Here is a 23,209-nt window from a genome sequence, read left to right on the forward strand (position 1 = left end):
CATGCTGTTTGCCAGCAACTCCTGCATTCCTTGGCTTATAGATGTATCACTTCAGTCTCCCCTCCGGCACTACATGGCCATTTTCTCCCTGTGTTTCCCCACTTCTTGTTCTAAGGACACCTGTCATATCAGATCAGGGTCCTCCTTGAGACCTCAGCCTTATGACATCTGCAAAGACCCTATTTCCAAATAAGATCACAAGTACCGTGGCTTAGGATTTCAGTATATCTTTTGGTGGAGACACGAGTCAACTTGTAGTAGTTGGCTTGGAGTTTTTCTAACCTAGAAAATACTTGGCCAAGACTGTCTCCCTCTCTCAAAAAAATAAACATTAAAAAAAAATACTTAATTTCCTAAATACCAACTACTAACTCACAGTGCCATAGTACCATTTCCAATCAGGAATTGTTTTTCTCTGCTGTCATTGCCCGAGATCTGTTGTGGGAACAGTGCCGAGATGAAGAGCACCAGGTGGTCCCTCAGAAAAGACGGGCCCTCGCCTCTGCTTCACCAGAGCCCCAACATTTGTCTTATATACGGGGCACCTCCGGGAGATCTTGTTGCACAGGGAGTACCATGGCTGGCTTACGTGGCAGAACAAACAACCCTAAGAATCTCAACTCTTAAAATATATTCTGTGTTCCTGCATCCTGTCCTCTGTGGGGCAGCTGGAGGTGGTGCTTCATGGATTCCTCCCTCCGGAACCAGGCTAGTGAAGTAGCTTCATCTGGAACTGGACAGGTTGCCATGGCAAAGGGAAAGACCAGGTGGTGAATCGCACGCTGGCCCTTAAGCACTTGCACCCCAAAGTGTCACGTCAACTGTGCTCCACGGTGAACAGTCCGTGACAGATACGCCTGTCAGGCCATAAGCATCACGTATGTGAAAGAAGAGAGCATAAGCATCATTCCTTCCCTTCCCTGTCTCTGCATGTTTATCCCGAAGCTCCATGCAGAAGGGCACTGCCCCACTTCTCTGGCCACTTCACCACTTTGGTCAGTGGGTCCTGCTGTCCAGGCACCAGCCAAGAGAAAATCTAAGTTCTGTTTCTAGAAACTGAAGTATGAAAGCCCAAATTTGTGAAAGACATAAATCAGGGGACAGTGATCTACATTTGCAAACAATTCTCAGCAGGTCCCCCTAAAACAGCAACCTCCAAAGTGCATGTATAATATAATTTTACGTATAGATATTTTATTTACTTACAGCTTTTTGAGAATAGGCTGTATGTTATATAAAGCAGGGCATGTATTTATTTAAGCCCTGGATTCCAGAGGTTGGCAATTGGCCATATTCACTATATGTATTTTTTCTTCCTTCAGGGTCCAAAAGTGTTTCCCTGAAGTAAACAGGAAAAATTTGGGGGAAGTAACCAGTAGCCAAGGTTATTTTTTGTTTTTTGTTTGTGCTGTCCCACTTAATGACTGTTAACAAGGAGAGATTCCCAGGAGTGCCTCTGTCCCAGGTGCCCATCTTTGTTAGCATGGTGCAGGACATTCTGTTCTAATTACTCAGAGGAGTCACTGGCCTTGATGAATGCTCAGGCTACATTAGCTCACTGCAGGATGTTCAGTACCTTGGGATCCCCCAGGGCAGCCTATAACTCATTCAAAAGCTGGAAACGCCTCTGAGTCTCAGCCCTGGGCTTCCTGGAGCTTCCCACCTTCCTACCTCCCTTTGTGCCTTGGAGCAGGATGATAACATCACGCCAGCTGTCAAAGGTAGTGCTTCACAGGGCATCATTCATTTCCGTGGGGTTCTGGCTCCTTCTCATGGAAAGAAGGCTGAAATAGACCCAGCTGTGGGCTCAGATAGCTTCTTGACACCTAACTTCATCCATCAAGGGCCCCCAGGAAACCAGAAGGACTGGCATGCTCTTGGAGGACTTCATGTTAAACCCCTCTCAGACTCACCATATTGGACAAGGTCAGACAAACACCAAGATTCACGTCTGTAGGGTTTTCTGGTGTGCAGAGTTTTTGTGAACTTGCTTGTTTCATCCACAGTCACTCCATAATGGAGAAGCCATTGTTCCCATTTAGTGAAGAGAAAACTAAGGCGCAGAGAGTTGAAGTGACTTATCCCAAATCACACACTAAAGGAACCACATTTCTGGGATCAAGAGACCTGTGCTTCAATCTCACCTCTACCTCCACATCTGTGCTTCTTAATCTCCTTTATCAAATGGGGGTGTTGCCCACCTGATAGTTTTTCGTGAGAATTAAGATATGTACATAAAGAGCCTAACCCTAATAGTGTTCCTGGAAGAGAGATACTCAAAAAAGCCTATGGATGGATGGATGGATGAATGGATGGATGGAGAGATAAGTGGATGAGTGCATGAATGGTGAATAAGTGAGTGAATGAATATTGCCCATTTGTGCCCTGTATTTCCTTTCAGTCTGCCCTTGATAACACTTTCGTTGAATATTAGCTCTTGCAGGGAACATGGAAAACTTTTAGTCCCAAGTGTGTATCACCCCAGTATTTTGCCCTCACTCAGTGACCCACATAATGAAAAGATTTTCCACCAAACTTTATGACTGTTTTCCTGTTTCACCAAAGACACATATAACTGCCAGTCGTGGCTCTTAAAAATATGCACATTGATTTAGTATAATTCTAGTTAAAATACAAGTTAATAATTAGCTACAAAAATCTACCGAGCATTCACTATGGGCCAGGTACTTCACTGGCATTTTGTCAGCATTTGAACCCAGGCGATCTGACTCCTGAGTCTGGACTCTTTATTTTTTTAATTTTATTTATTTATCTTTGAAGAGGTGGGAGGGGCAGAGAGAAAGGGAGACAGAGGATCCAAAGCTGGCTCCGCACTGTCAGCGCAGAGCCCAATGCGGGGCTCGAATTCATGAACCGTGAGATCATGACCTGGACCGAGGTTGGATACAAGCGACAGCCACCCAGGTGCTCCCTGAGTCTGGACTCTTACAACACTAGCTCAGCAACGCTAAGAGCTGTCACTTGTTGAATGCTTACTGTATACCATCAGATACTCTGATAAACTAAATACGCATTGTCTTAGTTAGTCCTTATAGCAAATATATGAAGCAGCTGGTGTCATGTTGTCATGTTACAAACTGAAGCTTGAGGAAGGGAAGTAACTTGTCCATTGCCACATCGCTGGTGAGTAGCAGAGGCAGGCTTTGAACACAGGGGCTATCGTTGTAAAGCACATACGTCTAACCCCTAGTCTGTGCTACCTTCCATCTGCCATTTCTCCAAAACCACACTTGCGTCGCTTGCAGCCCCATCATTTTCAGTGCTTTGGATTATTGGGAATTAGCTGAAAATCCCTATTCCAGCCTCAGGGACGCCTGTGAGTCTGAGGTCTCAGGGTGAGACAAAGCAGGTGCAGGTAGGAGATCCTCCCGTGGCGCTTATGTATTTACTTCCTGAGGTCACTAAGAAGGAATGCAGAGGAGTGAATGTCTGCATTTCTCACTTGATCAGAACCTCATGGAAACAGACATAGCAGCCAACCCCATCACCAAGTACTGCTGGAAAAGATAGTGTCCCCTGACTAGAAAGTGGCTAAACATGCAAATAGGTTGCTGAAGGCATTTAAGAGGTTTTCTTTCTTCCCAGATGCAGTTCTGCCAGGAAATGGGTGGATGGGCAAGAGAACCCCATAGGATCCTGCTGGAAACCTGCTGTCCATTTGTTTATCATCAGAATCCCTCACTCTGCACATTTTACATTCTCACCAACATGCATCAAAGAGGAATGTTTCACTACTGGCCACAGTGGCCTCTCTGGATGTCCGTTTCCTCTTTTATAAGATGAAGTCTTCGGACTAGATATTTCAAAATCCTCATCCAGGGCAATCAATTTGGGATCATTTGTAGCTACAGTTTGTTTAAAAGTTTATTTATTTATTATGAGAGAGAGAGAGAGAGAGAATGAGAATCCCAAGCAGGCTCCCCCACCATCAGCACAGAGCCCATCGCTGGGCTCAAACTCATTAAATTCGAGATCATGACCTAAATTGAAATCAAGAGTCAGATGCTTAACTGGCTGAGCCACTGAGATGTCCCCACTATAGTTTTGAAAATAGATGGAAGAGCACTTTGAGAAGTGATTAAAAGCTCTTGATACATTTCAAAAGGTGTTATTTTTTATAGCATGATCCCTGCAGAGCATATATGCAAAAAAAGAGAAAAAATCTTTTGAAATTTTAGTAACTCAAATTTAAATGTGAAACATTCACTTTAAGTGAATGTCCCTCCTCCCTCTCCTTATCTTCAACGAAGAGGGAATGTTTTAATGTACCAAAGAATTTTTGTAACCATACTTTTTCTGTGTTTAGGATTAATCACACAAGAGCTTTGCTAAGATCTGGAATAGTGTGCATGTATCAAACCCCTTAGTATGTGAGCTTTTTGTTAAGTATCACTAGTAAGCCTTGATCTTATCAGGGGAATGTTGAGAGCCAGAGTTGTTTGGGTGGGGACATTTCCAGAACAGAGCCAAGTTAAGACCTTTAAGAGGCCAGGAGTGCGTCACTGGGATTAATTAGTATAGGTAAATGACTTCCCCAAGGTCACTCAGTGAGTCATCAGTGAGCCTGGGACTCAGTTCTTCCAGCTGGAAAGAATTGGCATCCTGTTGGCATTATTATTCCATGTGACTAGCTCTGGACAACCCCAGGGGGGAAATCACTTCTGGATATTAGAAGTGCAACTGTGGGGAAGTAAAACTAGCAGAAATACACCCCTAACAAGACCTCCTCAGGTCAGGCCTCAGAGCAGTGGCTGGTTTGGGAGGTGGAGAAGGTGGTTCTTTAAAAGTTCTGGGCTTATGTACTCACCTTGATCCATTTACCCTTCTACTGCCACTAGGCAAGTACCCCTATTTAAACTTCAGGTGGCCCATGTGTGGCTGCTTTTCTCATCCAGGTCATTCTTTGAAGTTCATTATTATGAACATAGTACGATTTTCCAAACTCACATTTCCTGGAGATCATTCATAAAAACAACTTCCAAGAAGCCAATCCAATGCCTCGTTTTCATCTTCATTGATATGACTGAGTGCCCCTTGGTCATTTCAAAATGGCACAGCAAATGCTGGAACTTGCTCTCAAACCTTGTGAATAAGGTCATTCCAACACCCACATTGCCCTCCATCAATGTGATGGAAGGAGCCCTGCATCACCCCAAGTCTTAGACTCCAGGGTTTTCTTCTTCCCCGGCGTGTCCACCCACTTTCATATGTGCATTCCCCTGGTCTAAGCCACAGGGCACAGTCTAACCCAGCCCAGCCCCACCCAGCCTTAGTGATCCCTGGTGCATGAAACAACCCCACATGCATAAAAATTTTCTTCTCTCCAACTTTATTCGGCACCTTTCATTCTCATCCCTCAACCTCCAGCCATTCTCAGGTTCACTGGCTCACTCCATTGATTCGCAAAGCAGGTGTTGAGCATCTATTATGCACTAAGCCTGGATGTACAGTAGTCAACAACAACAAAATAAATGTTCACCTTGCCCCAGTGAAGCTTACGGTCTAATTAGGGAGGTAGCGGCATATTAACAAAACAGCCACACAAATGAATGTAAGAAGTTTGTGTATGCAGGGATGGCACTTTGAGAACGTGTAACAGAGAGCTCCGGCTTTGACTCGGAAGTCATCAGAAGAATGAGGAGGATTCACTAAACAAAGAGTGAGGAGAGGGGCGCCTGGGTGGCTCAGTCGGTTAGGCATCTGACTTCGTCTCAGGTCATGATCTCGCGGTTCGTGAGTTCAAGCCCTGCGTTGGGCTCTGTGCTGACAGCTCAGAGCCTGGAGCCTGCTTTGGATTCTCTGTCTCCCTCTCTCTCTGCCTCTCCCCCACTTGCACTCTGTCTCTCTGTCTCTCAAAAATGAATAAACGTTAAAAAAAAATTTTAAGTAAATAAATAAAAATAAAAAGAGTGAGGAGACGCAGGGTGTGCCCGGGAAGGGAACAGTATGTGAACTAGTCCTGGGGTAAGAAGATCATGGCACGTGGAGGGATGGAAAGAAGGCCAGTGTGGCAGATGACGGGAGAGTGAAGTAAGGATAATAAGTTGGCAAGGGCCAGACCACACAAGGCCTTGCAGGTCGGCCATGTTAAGGATTTGGGTCTTCATTCCAAGAGTCATGGGAAGACAAGCACAAGGAATAACGAAGTAAGATTTTGATTTCAAGAACCTCTCTCTTTATACTGTATGGAAAATGGATTGGAGACAGACAAGAGGCGGTGCCCCAAAGGACACCCCACTCTCTCTTTAGGGAAGAGAGAATAGGAGCCTGGACCAGGGAGGTGATATTAGGGTAGAAAGAAGCATATGAACCAGGAGCTACATAGAAGGTAGAATTGAAGGACTTGGAATTGGGTTATGTTAAAGGGGAGAAGATTGATTCCAGGGGACTGGGATTGTTAAACTAGATGTATATACTAGATGGGAGTGTGGGGCGAGGGGTTAATATTCACTGAGAAAAGGAGGAAGGGAAGAGAATCAGATTTGTCTTGGGTCTTTGTTTTGTTCTGTCTTTGAGTCATAGTGGTGGGAGATTAGGATCAGAAACTTGGTTTTGGACCTGCCGAGTTTGAAGTGCCTTTGAGACATGCAAAGGGATGTGTCAGGTACACAGTTAAATATAAAGGGCTGGAACAATGGCTCTAAATCCAGAGGTGACACTGCCTCCCAGGAGACATTTACAAATGTCTGGAGATATTTTCGGTTGTCACAACAGAGTATGGGGGTGCTATTGCCATAGTAGGTAGAGACCAACGATACTGCCAAACACCCTACAGTGCACAGGGCCACCTCACTTCTCACAGCAAAAATTATCCAACCCAGATGTCAGTGGCACCAAAGGTGAGAAACTCTGGACTGTGGATATCTGAGAGTCACTGGCCCAAAGCCTTGGGGCACATACAGTAATAAGGGTAGGAAGGAAAGCGGAATAGTACAAGTTTTTGAGGAACTATAACACCTAATAGCTGGATGGCCCTACATGAAAGACGAAGAACTTCAAGCAGCCAGAGGTAAGAGGAAGACTCAGAGAGAGAGTCACAGAGGCCAAAGGTTGCGTGGGAGTAGGTAAAAGTGTCCGATGCTACTGGGAAGCCAATGGCAATGAAGAATGAAAATCCCTGTTACATTCAGGGATATGGAAGTCATTGGCGGCCTTAGAAAGTGCAGCTTTGGCCGAATGACCGTGAGAGAAGGCATGCTGCAGCTGGAGACAAAAACCGGAGGCAGCCAGTGTAGACCACGCTTTTAAGAAGTTTGGTGATGGAAGAGAGGAGAGAGAAGAAACAGTGTTGGCAAGGAACGTGGAAGCCAAGAATAGTTTGGGGTTCCATGGTGGTCTTTGTTGGTTTGTTTTGTTTCAGTTTTTTTTTTTTTTTTTTGATGGAAAATGTCTAACATGCATAAAGTAAGCAGAATATCCTAAAGGAGCTCTGTGTAAAACCCTGTCTCTCCAGATTGGCAGCAACTGAAATCTCTGTTGGGGTTTTGCTGCTCGCAGCTGCGGCTTCTTTACCAGGCCCTCGTGTGTGCCCAGGTGATGGTCGGCAGCTTAATGATGTGGGCGGGTTTTATACCCAGACCTGGGAGTTCATTCTTTCTGTGGCTCCTTCCCTTCCAGAATGCCCCCTTTCACTTCCTGGCTGTTCTACCAGCCCTAACTCCCCTCCCTGACACCTCGAGCTGGGAAGGCTCTCTGCTGCCCTAAGTTGCCTTCAGACTAGACTCCCCTCAGACATGAAGCTGCAAATTCGTAAATCTCGAGAGGTGTAATTCCTGCTTTCAAAGGTAAATTCCCTTTCAGTTTCTGCCTGCTTTTGGCCAACCTCCATTGCCTCAAAATGTATTATTTTATACACTCTTAAGCTTTGTAACAATAATATAATCGTTTTAAAAAAATAACAGTTTTATTATTGTTATCTGAAGAAAGTTTAGTCCGTTCAACAAACTGTCACTAACAAAAGCCAGAAGTTTGTAAGACGATAAAGGTTCGGGGATATTGTGGGGCTGATGGGAAGTTAATGGACAGTGCAGAGGAGAGAAGAGGTAATTAAGTATAAGACTTTATAATATTCATTGGAACAGAAGGAATGAAGGAACTGTCTGCAGATGCAGAAGTTTGCAGGTTTGGTGGTGGGAGGTTGACAGAGATGCCATCCCGTGGCTTCATGTGACATCAGAGGCGAGGTCACTAGGGGTGTTGGGGGAAGGTGAGGCTGTTTGTTGGAGGTTTGAGAACAGAGAAGTTTAAAATGGTCTTTGCAAAGAGTAGAAAGAGTGGATTTTGACCGGAGAAACACTGAAAGAACAAAGACCGGTCGGTTGTTGAGAGTCCACGGTGGGGGGGGTGACAGTGACGGATTTGTGGAAGTGCCATTCAGTCCTGTGGTAAGACTTTCTCCGCCTGCCTTCGGCCACCTGGGTGGAGGTGTACAGGGAGCAGAGAGGAGGTTTGTCCACAGTTGGGAGTTTTACAAGACTGCTGAGACTAAAGAACAGGGCCCAGGGTGTTGACAGCGTTGACTAGGGCATGATTAAAATAACAGATCCAAAATGTGAGTATCTCACGAAGCCATGAAGTACTGTTGGGAAGTCTTCTCTGAGTTCGCCAGGGCAGTGCGAATGGGGGAGGCTGTTCTCCCACAACTCCCGGCCTCCTCACATTGGCAAAACAGTGAGTGCTTCATTAGCAAAAGGAGTCTTTTTGGGTGTATCGGACAAAAGGGAAAGAAGGAAGTGGCACGAACTATCCCATCTTCATACCCCGATCCCAGGGCAAAAGACTCAGGTCCATATACAGAGGGCTGAACTTTAGAAGTTCTAAATCGTGCTAATGAACTGTTATGTAAAATAATGTTCCACCCCCACCCCCGCCTTTACAGATACACCTTCATGCTGGTCTGGGAGGCCAAGTTTGAATTTAGAAGTCACAGGCTCTAGTGCTGCAGGGAAAAGTGTCTCACAGCTGGCAGCCCACCCCTCCTCCTCTCCCCGCTCCATCCCCCACTGCCTGTGTCTGGATGCCACAACCCACACGTCCATGTTCCAGCCACAGCCCCAGGCGTAGGGGTCTGCCCACCGTGGTGTGGTCTGTACTCAAAGGAGTACAGTGGGTACTCTGAGTGGACCTCAGAGAAGAGGTCGACACAGTTTCCTGAAGCAGCTTTGGGTCCCTCAGAGAATTCTGGGGTCCTGTGTGCCTGGTCTAGAGGGCAGAAGGGAGGGGCAGTCTCTGGAGAACACAGGCCCCAGGAGGGCACAGCACTTGGCCCCGTGGACTCCTTGCCTTGAGGAGTCCACTCCTCTCCTTGAGGAGAGGAGACATTGGAGGAAGGCCAGGGCAGGGCAGGCAATTTAGAGGTTGCCTTTGCCCAGGTCTGCGGGAAAAATTAAATGATGCAGTGATACACAGTATTGTGGTCTTTGTTCTGTTCCTAATCTGACTGGCTGGTTTCTCTGTGTGTACCTGTTTTGTTTTTCCTAGGGGGCTGTTTATCACCATTCATGACAAGGGCCACCTTGCAACAATGCTGAACTCTTGGCCAGAAGACAATATTAAGGTATGGTCCCATTTTTTTTTTTTTTTTTTTTAATTTTTTTTTTTTTTTTTAACGTTTATTTATTTTTGAGACAGAGGGAGGCAGAGCATGAACGGGGGAGGGTCAGAGAGAGAGGGAGACACAGAATCGGAAGCAGGCTCCAGGCTCTGGGCCATCATCAGCCCAGAGCCCAACGCGGGGCTCGAACTCACGGACCGTGAGATCGTGACCTGAGCTGAAGTCGGACGCTTAACCGACTGCGCCACCCAGGCGCCCCTGGTCCCATTTTCTTTGCTACTGTTCTGTGGTTGGGTGAGTCCTTTCAACCGGGACCAGAGGCATCCCCAGCTAGAAAATGAGCCACTGCAACACCAAAGGCTTTCCCAGGCCCAGAGCACAGGCCGGTGAGAGCCAAGCATAAGCGCACCGTGGAGCAGAGGTTTACATGTGAAACCACAGCCATGTGAAATTGCCCTTATCATCATCATCATCAGTGGTAGTAGCAGTAGTAGTCTGAAGACATGTTCAGCATGTATTGAGTACCTACTAAATACACACTGCCAGTTTCCATGGTGGATTTGGGGAGAAATCAGAACTTCTCCGCTAGCTGACTTTTCACGAGGAAAATAAGACAGAGATACAAAAGACTAACAAGGAACCTGATCAGAGGTAAAGGAAGCACACAGAGAGAGCTGAGGGTTGAGGGCAGAGATTACTTCTAGCCTAACGGGAATTTAGAAAGACTTCATGGGAGAAGTGACATTGGAGCAGGGCCCTGAATTGAGGGGTAGAGTTTGGCCACGTAGGCTTTGGAGAGAGGACACGGGATGAGGATATTCTTCAACAAGAGGAAAAGCTTATGATGAATGGTACCTTCATGCCTGGGTGTATGCAGTTAGTGGAGGTGGTCCATATGGAGTGACAAAGTAAACCTGCTTCTTCCTGGAATATCAGTTTTACTGAAAAAAATCTAAGTGGAAAACATGTTTATATCATAAGCAGGATATAATACAGAATGCACGCTTTGTGTTGGTTTTAAAATGTAAGACATGAAGCTTTGTAGGAACTTGTTAGCTTCTGGCTACATGCCCAGATCTCCTCCTGCCATAGGGACTTTTGTGGAAGAGCACGAGGGGCTTTCACATTTAACATCATTGTTACTTTTGGGGCACCCAGGTGGCTCAGTCGGTTAAGCATCCCAACTCTTTGATTTCAGCTCAGGTCATGATCTCATGGTTCATGAGTTCGAGTCCCGCATCAGGCTATGCAGTGACAGCGTGAGGCCTGCTTAGGATTCTCTTTCCCTCTCTCTCTGCCCCTTCCCTGCTCGAGTTGTCTCCTCTCTCTCAAAATAAATAAACATTAAAAAAAAGTCATGTCGCTTCTGCAGATGAAACATGTGAAGCAAAAATGCAGAACATCTGCTAGCTGCTTCATGAGGGTAGTTCTGGCCCACAAGCTGGGGAGGGGCTAGAGCTGACTGAGCGCAGTGTAAATACCTCTCGGGGTGATGCCAGCACCACCCTGCTGGACTGGGAGGCTGAGGCACCCCAGCATTGCTTCCTCCCAGACCCTCCCTCCCTGTTCCTGCCAGTTCCCTGAACGACTCCCACCTCTGCACTAGGCACTGAGTACAGCTTCTTTCTGCACACTTCTCTTTGCATTCCACCCACTTCTGGCCCTCTCTGGGAGTGGTAGCATTCAGAACGAGAGCATGGAGGCCAGGACCTTGGCTCTTGGGGCCAGGCCGAGCCACGGCCAGGACCCTGGGACTTCAGTCCTGGCCACGGTGAAGAGCTCATTTCGTACCTCTCTGTCTGGGTGTGATTTTGCCCTGTGCTTCTCTTCCCCGCTTATCTGCTTAGACTCCAGTTACATGCAGGCCTTGGCCCTGAGGGTTTTGGTCTCCATCCCAGAAGAAGCAAGTTCCTAGGGTGTGTCTACTGAAGCTATAATAAAATCTGAACCATGTTAAGGGAAGCCAGCTCACTGGATGGGAAGTTAACTCCAGCCTGCCCTGTGCAGACGTGCTGCTGATGTCAGCAGACGAATCTGTCTACCTTCCTAGGAGGTTCAGCCGTGGTGAAACCTTGTTCATAGGAGGCATGCAGTAGATGCCTGCTGAGGTGAATGAACTCAGCGGACATGATGAGGGCCTTCCGTGTACCAGGCACAGTGCCAGGAGCAGAGAAATGGGGTCTCCACCAGCATGCACCGTGCCTTCGTGCAAGCTACGAGGAATTCAAAAGAATGACAAAAAGCCATCCCCTCTTAAACAGTAAGAAGAAGGTGCCTGTTCCCCCGGGCTGGCAGAGGTTTGGTGAGGGGCTCGTGGACTGGATTTCTGGTTCTCTTTGCTCCTTTGGTCAGGGCACAACTTAAAAAAATACTCGTTGACTTCAACAAACATAGTTTGAGGCCCTTCTAAGGATTGAGCGCTAACTACCAGAGAGTTGGAGACAGCAACTTTTGTGCTTTTAGAGGAAGAGAAACGGAGCTTTAGGTCACCCCAGATGGGGTGGGACTGGAGCAGACCGCAGACAGAGACATCTGAAGCCTCTAGGGCAAGCAGAGGTTCCATGGTTAGATCTGGACTGGTTCATCTAATTTGGTTGCTTCCGTCTATCACATGGTAAACATCTATATGATTTCCCTGTAGTTTCCGGGATAAAGAAGGTATACAGGCCCAAACTCAAGGAGCTCAAAGTCTAGTTGGAGGGACTGACCCAGAAACAACTGCAGTAGACTGTGTGCTGCTCAAGAGAGGAGCCCAGAGACAGAGGATCAAATGTGCTGACTGGCTGACCACTACCCCTGTAGTAGCTTAGAGCGGACAAGTGAATGGCTGGGGCCAGCTCCTCCCCTCCACCCTTTCTGTCTGTCTCACTTGGGAGAAACCCCGAGATCAGTCCCTGGTAACTCTACAGAAGAATCAGCTCTGGCTTTGTGGTCAGACATCTTGAATCTGCCCTTTACTTGCCGTATGTGTAGATAAGCTCTCTGATCTTTGTTTTCTTCTTGTGAGGACTAACCATAGAGTCTGTACAACACTGAAAGGCACTCAAATGTTTGTGGTCATTGCTGGAAGTAGAAGGGGAGGCTGTAGGGCAAAGCATGGCAGGGGAAAGATTGCAGAGGCCTTGAGAGCAGCCAAGGAGGAGGCTGTGTTACCTGCAGATCCCAGGCCACAAAGGGGAAGCCGGCCGATCTGGCCCCTGGACGTGTTTGATTTGGCCTTCAGTGATTTTTCAAATTTTTGAATTGGTAGGCAAGATTTTAAAATTGGGAGACTTCATTTGAGAAAGGAAACATAGAAACTTGGATTTCTGGCTTTCTCTAGAAAAACCAGGAGCCCATAGCTGGGCTAAATATTGGGTCCATAGTTTGTAAATAAGTCAATTAGGACTGATCAGGCTGCCCCCCGGCTTACCCCAGCCTCTGGCCTGCCCCACCAGTCTTTTCCTGGAGGATCATCCCCCCCCCCCCCGCCCCCACCACTCCTAAGGCTGCCATTTAAAAGGTTCAGAATGTTCCAACTCCTAGTCTTTCTTGTTTGCTGGTGTGTTTTCTCCAGTTGCCTTAAAGAGGAGTGAGAGACACCTGGGTGTCTCAGTTGGTTGAGCATCCGACTTTGGTTCAAGTCATGATCTTGAGGTTTGTGAGTTTGAGCCCCATGTTGGGCTCTGTGCGACAGTGCAGAGCCTACTTCAGACCCTCTGTCCCCTTCTCTCTGCCCCTCCTTCACTCACGCATGCATGCACTCTCTCTCTCTCTCTCTCTCTCTCTCTCTCTCTGTCTCTCTGTCTCTCAAAAATAAACATTTCATAAGACAAAAAAGAGGAGATGAAGGTCTCCCTCCCTAGGCAGGGAATACCCTTTCATGGTACTTGGGGGCTGGTGCAGATTCCCCATCATTACTTCCTTTGGTTCTGTCAGCCACTGTGATGAGAGTGGAGGAAGGAAGGTGTGCCATGAACACTCCAAGGTGGGTCCTTGAAGAATGGGTTGGGGTGTGTCGTTCCTCAGGTGAGCAAGCTAAAGTGCTGTGACTTGCCCATGGTCAGCCATGAAAGGTGTTGGATGCCCACAGAGCCCTGAAGCTGAGCCTCCTCTCCCCCAGCTGCTGAGCCCAGGAGGTGGTTTTCCAAGGCACAGGTATCTTTAGACCCTGATGCTGTTGGCCTCTTGGCTGGAGGGGAGGCGTGGTCCAGAGGAACTCAGAAGATAAAGGATGACTTTCCTTGGTTTCCCAGACAGAAAGCAGGACTGCAGACAGGTACAGGAGAAGTAGGCTGGGAGGGAAGTGAGGCCAAAGCCCAGGGCTGCGGAGGCCATGAAGTTTTGTGAGCCCCTCTTGTTCAGGGAGGAGGGGACGGGCCAGGCTGCCCAGAGCTGTCCAGCGTAAATCACAAAGAGGAGTGAGAACTGCTTTTCTGACTCTTTCCCACAGTGGCCACTGTCTTGAGCCTGAGGAAGGCTCGGCTGAGAACGGCCCTCCTCCCCACAGCTTTCCCAAGCTCCTAAATCTCTCCCTCATCCCAATCCCAGCAGCTTCCGGGGGGAGGTGCTTAGAGGTGGCTGGGCACAGGAGCAGCCCCTTCCACGTGGGCAGGCAAACTTAGGAGGTGCTGGCACCAAGTGCCCGCCTGTAATGCACAGGCCCACTCCCTCCTCAATGTCAGAAGGTGGGTTTCCTGGGAAACATTCTCTGGGACGGATATCAGCATATCAGGGAGTGCTCTTGGGATCAACACCTCTAGAAGGGAAGGAAGCAGGAGAAAGCCCAGAGAGAGGCTGAGCTGGGTGAGGTCTCAAGGAAGACTCAGCTGAGCCCATGAGGAGCCTCTGTAGCTGGGGTCGTCCTTCAAAGTCAAACCAACTTGGGGCAGAGGAGCCAGGCCTTTGTAGCCCTGCATCCACCAGTCATTGGTTGTGGACTGCTACCCTTTGGAACAGGGTGTGACTTTGGGCAAGGTGGCTCTCTTCAGTCAAGGAAATTCTCAAAGCGGGCTGACAGCTGAGGGTACGGCTAAGGGAATCACTCCTTCAGTCCTGAAAGGGAGATGTGGGCAGCTCATCCCCATATCCGCCTCACACAGCTCTGCCAAGTGCTTTATGTAGATTACCGCATCTACTTCTCCTCATGACTTGTAAGTGGTAGGGATTATTATTATCCCTATGGTAGAGACAAGGAAGCTGAGAGGTTAGGTTGTTTGTGAAGGGTGGAACCAAGAATTGAAACTGCAGACTGTGCATCATTTATGTTGTGGATAGTAGGTGGCGAGGGGGGAGGAGGAGGAGGAGGAGGAGGAAGAGGAGAAAAGGAAGGACGAGAGGGAAGGAGGAAGGAGAGGGATGCATACACAGGGCTGTGGGCAGCCCATGACATAGCTACAAGTCCAGGGAAAGCAGGGCTACAGCAAGCAAGGAGTCATGACCCTCAGGTCAGTCTGAGGTCGGCCCCATTGGGTCCACCTACACTAAGGGACATGGACAATAAGTCAGAAAATGCTGTATGTCCAAGCTACGTGGACAGAGGAAGAATGTAGCCCACCCTCCCCCTAGTCATCTGAAGTAAGAAGAATTAGGAGTTGCACATGCCATCCAAACAAGGAAACTGTGATCCTGTAGTTCACATAGTTATTGCTGGACTCTAAAACTCCACAGTGCTACTCAGATTTGTTCTCAGCCTTTTGACCTCTACTGCACTAGTGGCCCTTGGCATCAGCTCCATTGATGTCATGAAAAATAGGATCCAGTATCTCCTCTCCCAACTCATTCATTCACACAAAAGGTCTGAATTAGCCCTTTGGAGATCTTTTGCTTTCTATGTTAGATCTGTCACATTGGCCACTGTTTATTCAGTTCATATCTCACTGCAGGCACCAAGCACAGTGCTGAAGAATCAAAGATGACAAGTCTCATTATTTGCCCTCAAGACAAGCTAGAGGAGGGAGTGATGACTTCTGGAAGGGGAGAACATCATGGAGGAAGGTGACTTGTGTACAGCTCCTTAAAGCACACAAGGATGGTAGGATGTGGATCAGGGAGATCATAGGGATTGAGGGGGTAAAATGGCATGTAGTCAGGAAAGTACAAACCTTATACAAGGTTAGAATTACTCTATTTGGATAAAGAAGAAATTCAAAGAGTAGATTGGACCTGGACCATGGAAGCCCTTAAATGCCAGTCAAAGATGTTTGAGCTTTGTTTTACAGGCATCGAGAGCCCCTGGAGGTTTAGAGTAAGAAAGTGACAAATCTGGGTGTGCTTTGGAGACCTGCAGTGGAGCGGGGGGAATCCCAAGAGTGGAGAGACCAGTCAGGAGACCACTGCAGTGGTTGATGAGATGGATGGGCTGACCTAAGGCAAGTGGCAATGAAAGTGAAGTTCATGGAACAAATGGAAAAACAAGGAGCAAATCAAATCAGCAGAACTTGGTAACCAATTGGCTGTGGCGGAAGGAGACAAGACAGTTTTGAGCTTGGGAGATAAAGGTAACAAAGGGCAAGAAGGCAGCAGAAGTGAAAGGTTTAGAAGAGTAAAAGGGAAAAGCAGAGTCATTTGGTTAGGGACTCAAGAATTTGGGAGGACTATTGGACATCCAAGTGGCAATGTCCAACAGATAGCCAGCTGTACATGGGCATTAAGAATGACACTTTTTGGGATAAGCACTAGGTGTCCTACGTAAGAGATGAATCACTGGGTTCTACTTCTGAAGCCAGGACTACACTGTATGTTAGCTAACTTGAATTTAAAAAAATAAAAAATGACAGCAGAAACCACAAGTTTTGCATGGCTGACTTTCTCAGCCATTAGCCACTGCATCTCTGCTTGGTTTCCATTTCAATCACTAATTTAACAGATAGTTACTGAGTGGCCTTTCTGTGATAATGCTGAACTAGAAAGAAATAAAACAATTAAAAATTTAATATGGGATCTTTGCCCCAAATAATAACTACCATGGTAATCATAAGAGAAGCAACCATTTATTGATCACTTACCCAACGCACCTGGTGAAAATGAAACTGTTATTTCATTTCATCTTTACAACAATCTGATGAGTGAGGTATGATTATTATCCCTATTTTATGGAAAATTAAAACTCAGAAAAATTATCTGTTTACCCAAGTTTACATATGGTACATTATCAAGAAGCCTAGGTTTAAATACTGGTTATCAGACTCCAGAACCCCTGCCATTAACCTTTAGGTTGTTTGGTGAGATAAAATGTGCATTTTTTAAAATGTTAAAGTAGCACCCTATGCAAGGATTGGCAAGCAGTAGGTGCTTAATCAATGTTTGTGGAAGGCAGGCAGACAGACAAGGAGGGCGAGCAGGCCACCTGTGCAGTAGCTATAAGAAGTGCTAGGAGAAATCACGTTAGATTGTCATGGGCAGCGTTTGCATGCTGGAAAAAGAGAAGGAGCATAGGGGCTGAGAGGGAGGAGATTATAGGTGAGTTCAGAGCAGGTCTGGGAGGAATGAGGAGGCCAGTCTGGCTGGAGGAGGAGCTTGTGTGCAGATGCGTAGCAGGAGATAAGTCAGAACATACATTGGGTTCAGATCATTAAAGAGTTAAACGTTTTGGACTCTATTCTTTGGACTGTTAGAAGCCACTAAAGGTCTTTGAACCTAGGAATGGCATAATGAAAATGGGCTTCTGATACAGTGAATCTGGCATTGGTTGGGAGGGGAGATTGGAAGGAAGATGAGTGTGGCTTGAAGCTGATGCAGTAACCCAGACATTCTCACAGTGGGGTTGAGAGTGGGTGACAAATGGAGCGAGACATGCCCTCAGAGGAGGTGGGCATGCAGTGGAGTGCCCTTGAACATTTCAGGAGCCCCATCACCATTGAAAGACCCCAGAGTTGTAGGGATAACACCCTGGAGTAGTCACTGACTTCCTCTGTTTAACTCACTGCCCCTCAACGGAGAGAAATTCTGAGACAGTGGGAATCAGGATAAGGAAGCTTGGATTAGGAGAGATGGGAGATTCCCAGAGTGTGGGCACCCTTCATACGAAGGCACAGGCTTCACCAGGGAGAGCTGCAAGGGGGAGGTCAGAGGCGGGCTGTGGAGAGGGTGGCAAAGAGGCAGGGCAGAACTTTACCAAGAACACATGTGCTTTAATGGTGCTTCTGCCAACTGAAATGTGGTAGAAGGAGCCCTGAACCAGGAACCCAAACCCTAATTAGGATCCTGCCCTGCCACATGCACAAAGTGACTTTAGTAAGTCATCTAAACTTCCCTAAGATACCCAATGTGCAAACATCCAGTCCAGTGCTTGGCATCTGGCTGATACGTAACAAATACATATCAAACATGAAGGTCTTAGAGCTTCTGTTTACTCACCTGTGAAATGGGCTAACAGTCTCAGACTCACCTACCTGCCAGGGCTGTGGAGAGAATCAGGTGACATGTGGGTTGAGAACATTCTCCATAGAGACAGTAGAGCAGTCTGAGGAGGAATATCATAATCTTCATGGGTCTCTTGTACCACGACCCTGTGAGTCCCCTTTTCAGAAGAGGAGGAGTGTTTTTAAGAATCCCTATCCCTGGGGCACCTGGGTGGCTCAGTCAGTTGAACTTCTGACTCTTGATTTTGGCTCAGGTCACAATCCCAGGGTCGTGGGATTGAGCCCCATGTCGGGCTCCATGCTGAGGGTGCAGCCTCCTTGGGATTCTCTGTCTCTGTGCCTCTCTTTCTCTTTAAAAAAAAAAAAAAAAAAAAGAATCCCTACACCTGTTTCTACCAAAAGGCAGCACCAGCCCATGTGCACGCTCACACTTAAGAGAGCTAGAGAAACAGAAATGATAAGTTGTCATGGACCCCTTGGGTACCAGATCATAAACTCTTCCAGGGCAAGAATGGGTCTTCATCTCTTGATCCCCAGGGCTGGAGTTGTACCTGCATGGAGTGAACTGAGCCCTGTGGTGCCCATGAGCACCATGCTTGGGGCACCGGGACCTCCATAGCTCAGAGCTGGTCCTAAGACCTGGCCAAAGCCAGGCTCCAGAGGAGGGATGGGTGGCCTCATAAACTTAACTCATTTCAAGACAGAGGAGTGATAGCAGGTGGAGGTGACCTATAGACAAGTTCGTTGTCACCCTGAGGGGATCCCTGTGGCTTTCACAGTCTGACTCCTGCCTGGCATTTTGTTCTGTGCTTTCATAGGACTGGCATCTCCTTGTTCCCCACACATAACCCACCCCCTCCCCATCTCTATCCTGGATCCTGATTTCCTCTTGTATCAAGCGCCTTCCTCCCCAGCTGCACCCCCTGCAGACAGTCTTCTCCTGTGTCAGGTGTGGCACATGTGTCCCCTCACCCATGAAGGGTTCCCCTACAGAAAGTGACTCTCCCTTCTCTGTCTCTGCTGCCCTCATACTGTTTATGCTGTACCCACTTTCCTTCCAGACTCGTTAATTATAAATACATATATTTCATCTCTTGTTTTGCCCCTTAGTTCTTGAAGGCCTGAGTCCGTACATACTTGTTATTACAAAAGCACAAACTGACGCTCCTTCCCCCAGGATCTGGCATAGTGTCTGCGAAGTGGGTGTTGTGTAAATATGTGCTAAAGGAATGAATAAGTGAATATCTATCATAATCACAATAATTTCAGTTACCATCAGCTTCATTGGCATCTGTTAGTTAACAGCAAGGAAGTCCCGAACCAGCACCGTGTCTGGCACCTAGGTTGCCTTCAGTGAATATTTCCCAGAACACGAATCCCAGTACATGTCTAGAATCCTCCTGGTTTCGTGTGGAGTAGTGACCCCAGCAGCTGTCATAGGAGCCCTGCCCTGTGCAGGGTGGGTTTATTACACCCTAGGAGCAGGTCTGAGAGACTTCATTGGCCTCTATACCGGGGGCTGGTGGCAGTGGCATGAACACCTGTTTTTCATTGTCTCTGTTCATTATGTCCTTCCTTCCCTGCCCCCAGATCCCAAGCTGAGAAGATCTGCTTAGTTTCTTTGAGGGGGAGCAACTAGATGTGATTTCCCTCCAGCTGTTTCTTCAGTCCCCGCCCCAAACTTCAGAGCAGGGCAAGGTGTTAGCTCAGTGGGGTTTCTCACCAGCCTGCCAGGAAGGGGAGGGCACGGGAAGAAGAAAGCCTACCTGCAGCTGAATGAATCCCTTGGCCTTTCCACAGACAGGCGGTTTTGTTCCGCAGCAGAAGAGGTGGGCGTCCATTTGACAGGCCTGATGTGCGCAAGGGTTGATAAGATGAGCACTTTGTCGGGGCGCCTGGGTGGCGCAGTCGGTTAAGCGTCCGACTTCAGCCAGGTCACGATCTCGTGGTCCGTGAGTTCGAGCCCCGCGTCAGGCTCTGGGCTGATGGCTCGGAGCCTGGAGCCTGTTTCCGATTCTGTGTCTCCCTCTCTCTCTGCCCCTCCCCCGTTCATGCTCTGTCTCTCTCTGTCCCAAAAATAAATAAAAACGTTGGAAAAAAACAAACAAACAAACAAACAAAAAATTTGTTTAAGATGAGCACTTTGTCATGAGAGGCGCTTCCCGATTGTTTTGTTTCCAGGCCGTGGTGGTAACTGATGGGGAACGCATCCTGGGCCTAGGCGATCTGGGCTGCTACGGCATGGGCATCCCCGTGGGCAAGCTGGCCCTGTACACAGCGTGCGGAGGGGTCAGCCCGCAGCAGTGCCTCCCAGTCCTGCTGGACGTCGGCACCAACAATGAGGTAACACGCCACCCTGAACTGGAGCCCTGGGGCCAGAAGGTGGCAGCTGGGGTGGGGTGGGGGGTGCCTTTGAGGGGCAGGGTCCACGGGGACCGCCCGGGGAAGTGGTGTTTGTGCGTGTCTGCAGGCTCCACTCTGGGTCTCTGTGTCAGGGAAGACAAAAAATTACTCAAGAATTCCTTCTTAGTGACCTTCATCTCTGAGTTTAAAATCAGCACAAATTCATCTTTTAAAAATTGGAAAAAATTAGGGTGCCTGGGTGGCTCAGTTGAGCGTCTGACTTCGGCTCAGGTCATGATCTCGCAACTCAGGAGTTCGAGCCCCCCATCAGGCTCACTGCTGTCAGCCTGTCAGCGCTGAGCCCGCTTTGAATCCTCTGTCCCCTTCTCTCTGCCCCTCCCTTGCTTGCGCTCTTCAAAAAATAAATAAGTATTTTAAAAAATTGGAAAAAATTTGAGAAAATCAGAAGTGTTAAATATAAAATAAAATATCAGTCGCACAACCAGTACTAATCATGGTTTATGTTTTGGTGTATTTCCTTCCAGGCTTTTCCCCACCAAAGCATTTATAAAAACAAAATTGGGTTTATATTAAATTTTGCATCGGAAACCTTCCACAGATGGACACCCAGGTTGTTTCTAGTTTTTTTGCAAATATAAATTTACTCTGAGCCCATTTTTGTAGATCAGTCTTTGTTTCCAGGTGTGATTATATAGTTAGGATAATTTCCTAGAAATGGAAATATTGAGGCAAGGGGAGTGGTGATTTTTTAGGTTCTTGATTCATACTGTCAAAAACGTTATACTTACTTGGATTGTGCAGTGATCTTTCTCAAGATACTTGTCACGAGTCTTTGCATGGCCTTCCTCCTCCCTGTACACTGTACATCCCCATTGCTTTTTTATTTTTTAATGTTTACTTATTTATTTTGAGAGAGGGAGGGAGGGAGGGACAGAGAGAGAGAATCCCAAGCAGGCTCTGTGCTCAGTGTAGAGCCCTATATAGGGCTTGATCCCATGACCTGAGCCAACATCAAGAGTCAGACACTTAACCAACTGAGCCACTCAGGCATCCCTACCCCCATTTCTAAACATGGATGAGCACTTGTACCTCCTAGCAAGGAATGATGCTTATTTGGGCTTCATCCACAGATGGAATCAAAGGAGAGGACAGCTAGGCAGACCTTGCTAAGAGCTGGGAAATCGTGGGGCGTGGGAGGTGAAGGAGGACAAGGGAAGTGGGAAGCAAGGACCCTGGTCCTGCATCACTGACAGCCAGGTGAGTCCCTGCACCCATTCTGGTACAATGAGGAACTGAACCAGAAGGTTTTTGAGTGTTCTACCTCTAAAGCTCTTCTCCACATGCCTCCCCTCCAGCCTCGGAGACAGGAGGCAGGATGGAGACACAAGCCTTAGAGTTGCTCCATAAGACCAGTCCTCAAGGTCTGCTGTATGCTGTGTTCTCTTTCCTAGACCAGGTGCCTGGGTTTTGCTGAAATTGTCCTTTGGTCTCAACATGCATGGAATCATGCAGGCATGGATGAGTGTAGTGAACTTTAAAAAAAAAATTTTATTAGTTTTCTTTATTTTTGAGAGGGAGAGAGAGACAGAGTGCATGTCGGGGAGGGGCAGAGAGAGAGGGAAACACAGAATCGGAAGTAGGCTCCAGGCTCTGAGCTCTGAGCTGTCTGCGCAGAGCCCGATGTGGGGCCAGAACCCACGAACCACGAGATCATGACCTGAGCCCACGTCGGACGCTCAACCAACCGAGCTACCCAGGTGCCCCAAGTGTAGCAAAGTTTTAATTGTTCTTCCCATCCAATACTTCCTGCTGTGTTCCCACTGGGTTTAAATTTTTTTAATGTTTATTTTTTGAGGGAGAGAGACACAGAACACGAGCAGGGGAGGGGCAGAGAGAGAGGGAGACACAGAATCCGAAGCAGGTTCCAGGCTCTGGGCTGTCAGCGCAGAGCCCGATGTGGGGCTCAAACACACAGACCACACGATCATGACCTGAGCTGAAGTCGGACGTTTAAACTGACTGAACCACCCAGGTGCCACTCCAACTGGATTTAATTGAGACCTTTACTCACTGTCTCCTAAGAACCCGCTCCAAGCAGCATTGAATCTGATCCTAAGACCTCTGTATCCCCTGGAAGGGTGTCAGTCGCCTGTAGCACATGCATAAGGTCCTGTGTCATTAAAGGTCCAACACCCTTGCAATGATGTGCTAAAATCTAGAGCCCCAGCTTGTAATAAACCCACCAGAAGAGATGGCAGGAAACTATGAGTAAATCATGGCCAGGCAGCTTTTCACAGACCACCCTGTTTAAGCTTGACAACCCAGAGAAATTAATTTGCCCACAAAGATCTGCTAGGAGTGATAAGGCAGGGATCCTAATCTGTATCTGCCCTCCTCTTCCCATACCACAGCTGCCTGCCTGGCTTCCTGCTGCTTTGTAAGCAAAGGTCATTTCTTGATTTTTAGAATTTTTATTACTAAGGTCACTTGAACACATTATTCAAAATCTTAAAACAGAAATGACATTTCTCCCACAATGCTACATCTGTGTTTCTTTCCAGTATCTGTCTATGCATAAACATAGATGGAGTAATGTGCCTATAATTTTGTTCTGATTTTTTCAATGAATGGTATTTCATGAACGCTTTCTCTCTACTTACTTAGCAAGAGTTTATTGAATGTTGAGTAGGTGTCAGGCATTGGCTAGGCATGAGGAAGATAAATGAGAGCCAGGCGTGGGTGGAATATTCTACTTGTCAGTGTTTCAATACTGCCACCTAATTGATCATTTTAATGGCTAATGTGTTACATCTCCACCAAGTGTCTGCTTCTCCCCCTGAGGCTTTAGGACTCTGAATCACTTCTCCCTCTGGGTGTGGAAGTGAGAGAGCTTCCCCTGGGTCTGCCTACTTCTGTCAGGAAGGACCAT

At 47.5% G+C, this 23,209-nt stretch overlaps 1 protein-coding gene across 2 annotated transcripts in view; it reads left to right on the plus strand.

Annotated features, from left to right (window-relative positions):
- Positions 1–23,209, plus strand: part of ME3 (malic enzyme 3) — a 184,707-nt gene that overhangs the window by 108,622 nt on the left and 52,876 nt on the right. For both annotated transcript variants that reach the window (XM_030332199.1, XM_030332200.1), the window contains exons 4-5: positions 9,502–9,577; positions 20,098–20,259. In XM_030332199.1, coding sequence (XP_030188059.1) covers positions 9,502–9,577; positions 20,098–20,259 — 238 coding nt within the window. The remainder of the gene's footprint in view (positions 1–9,501; positions 9,578–20,097; positions 20,260–23,209) is intronic.

The sequence above is a fragment of the Lynx canadensis genome, chromosome D1 (assembly GCF_007474595.2).
Source record: "Lynx canadensis isolate LIC74 chromosome D1, mLynCan4.pri.v2, whole genome shotgun sequence".
Lineage (NCBI taxonomy): Eukaryota > Metazoa > Chordata > Mammalia > Carnivora > Felidae > Lynx > Lynx canadensis.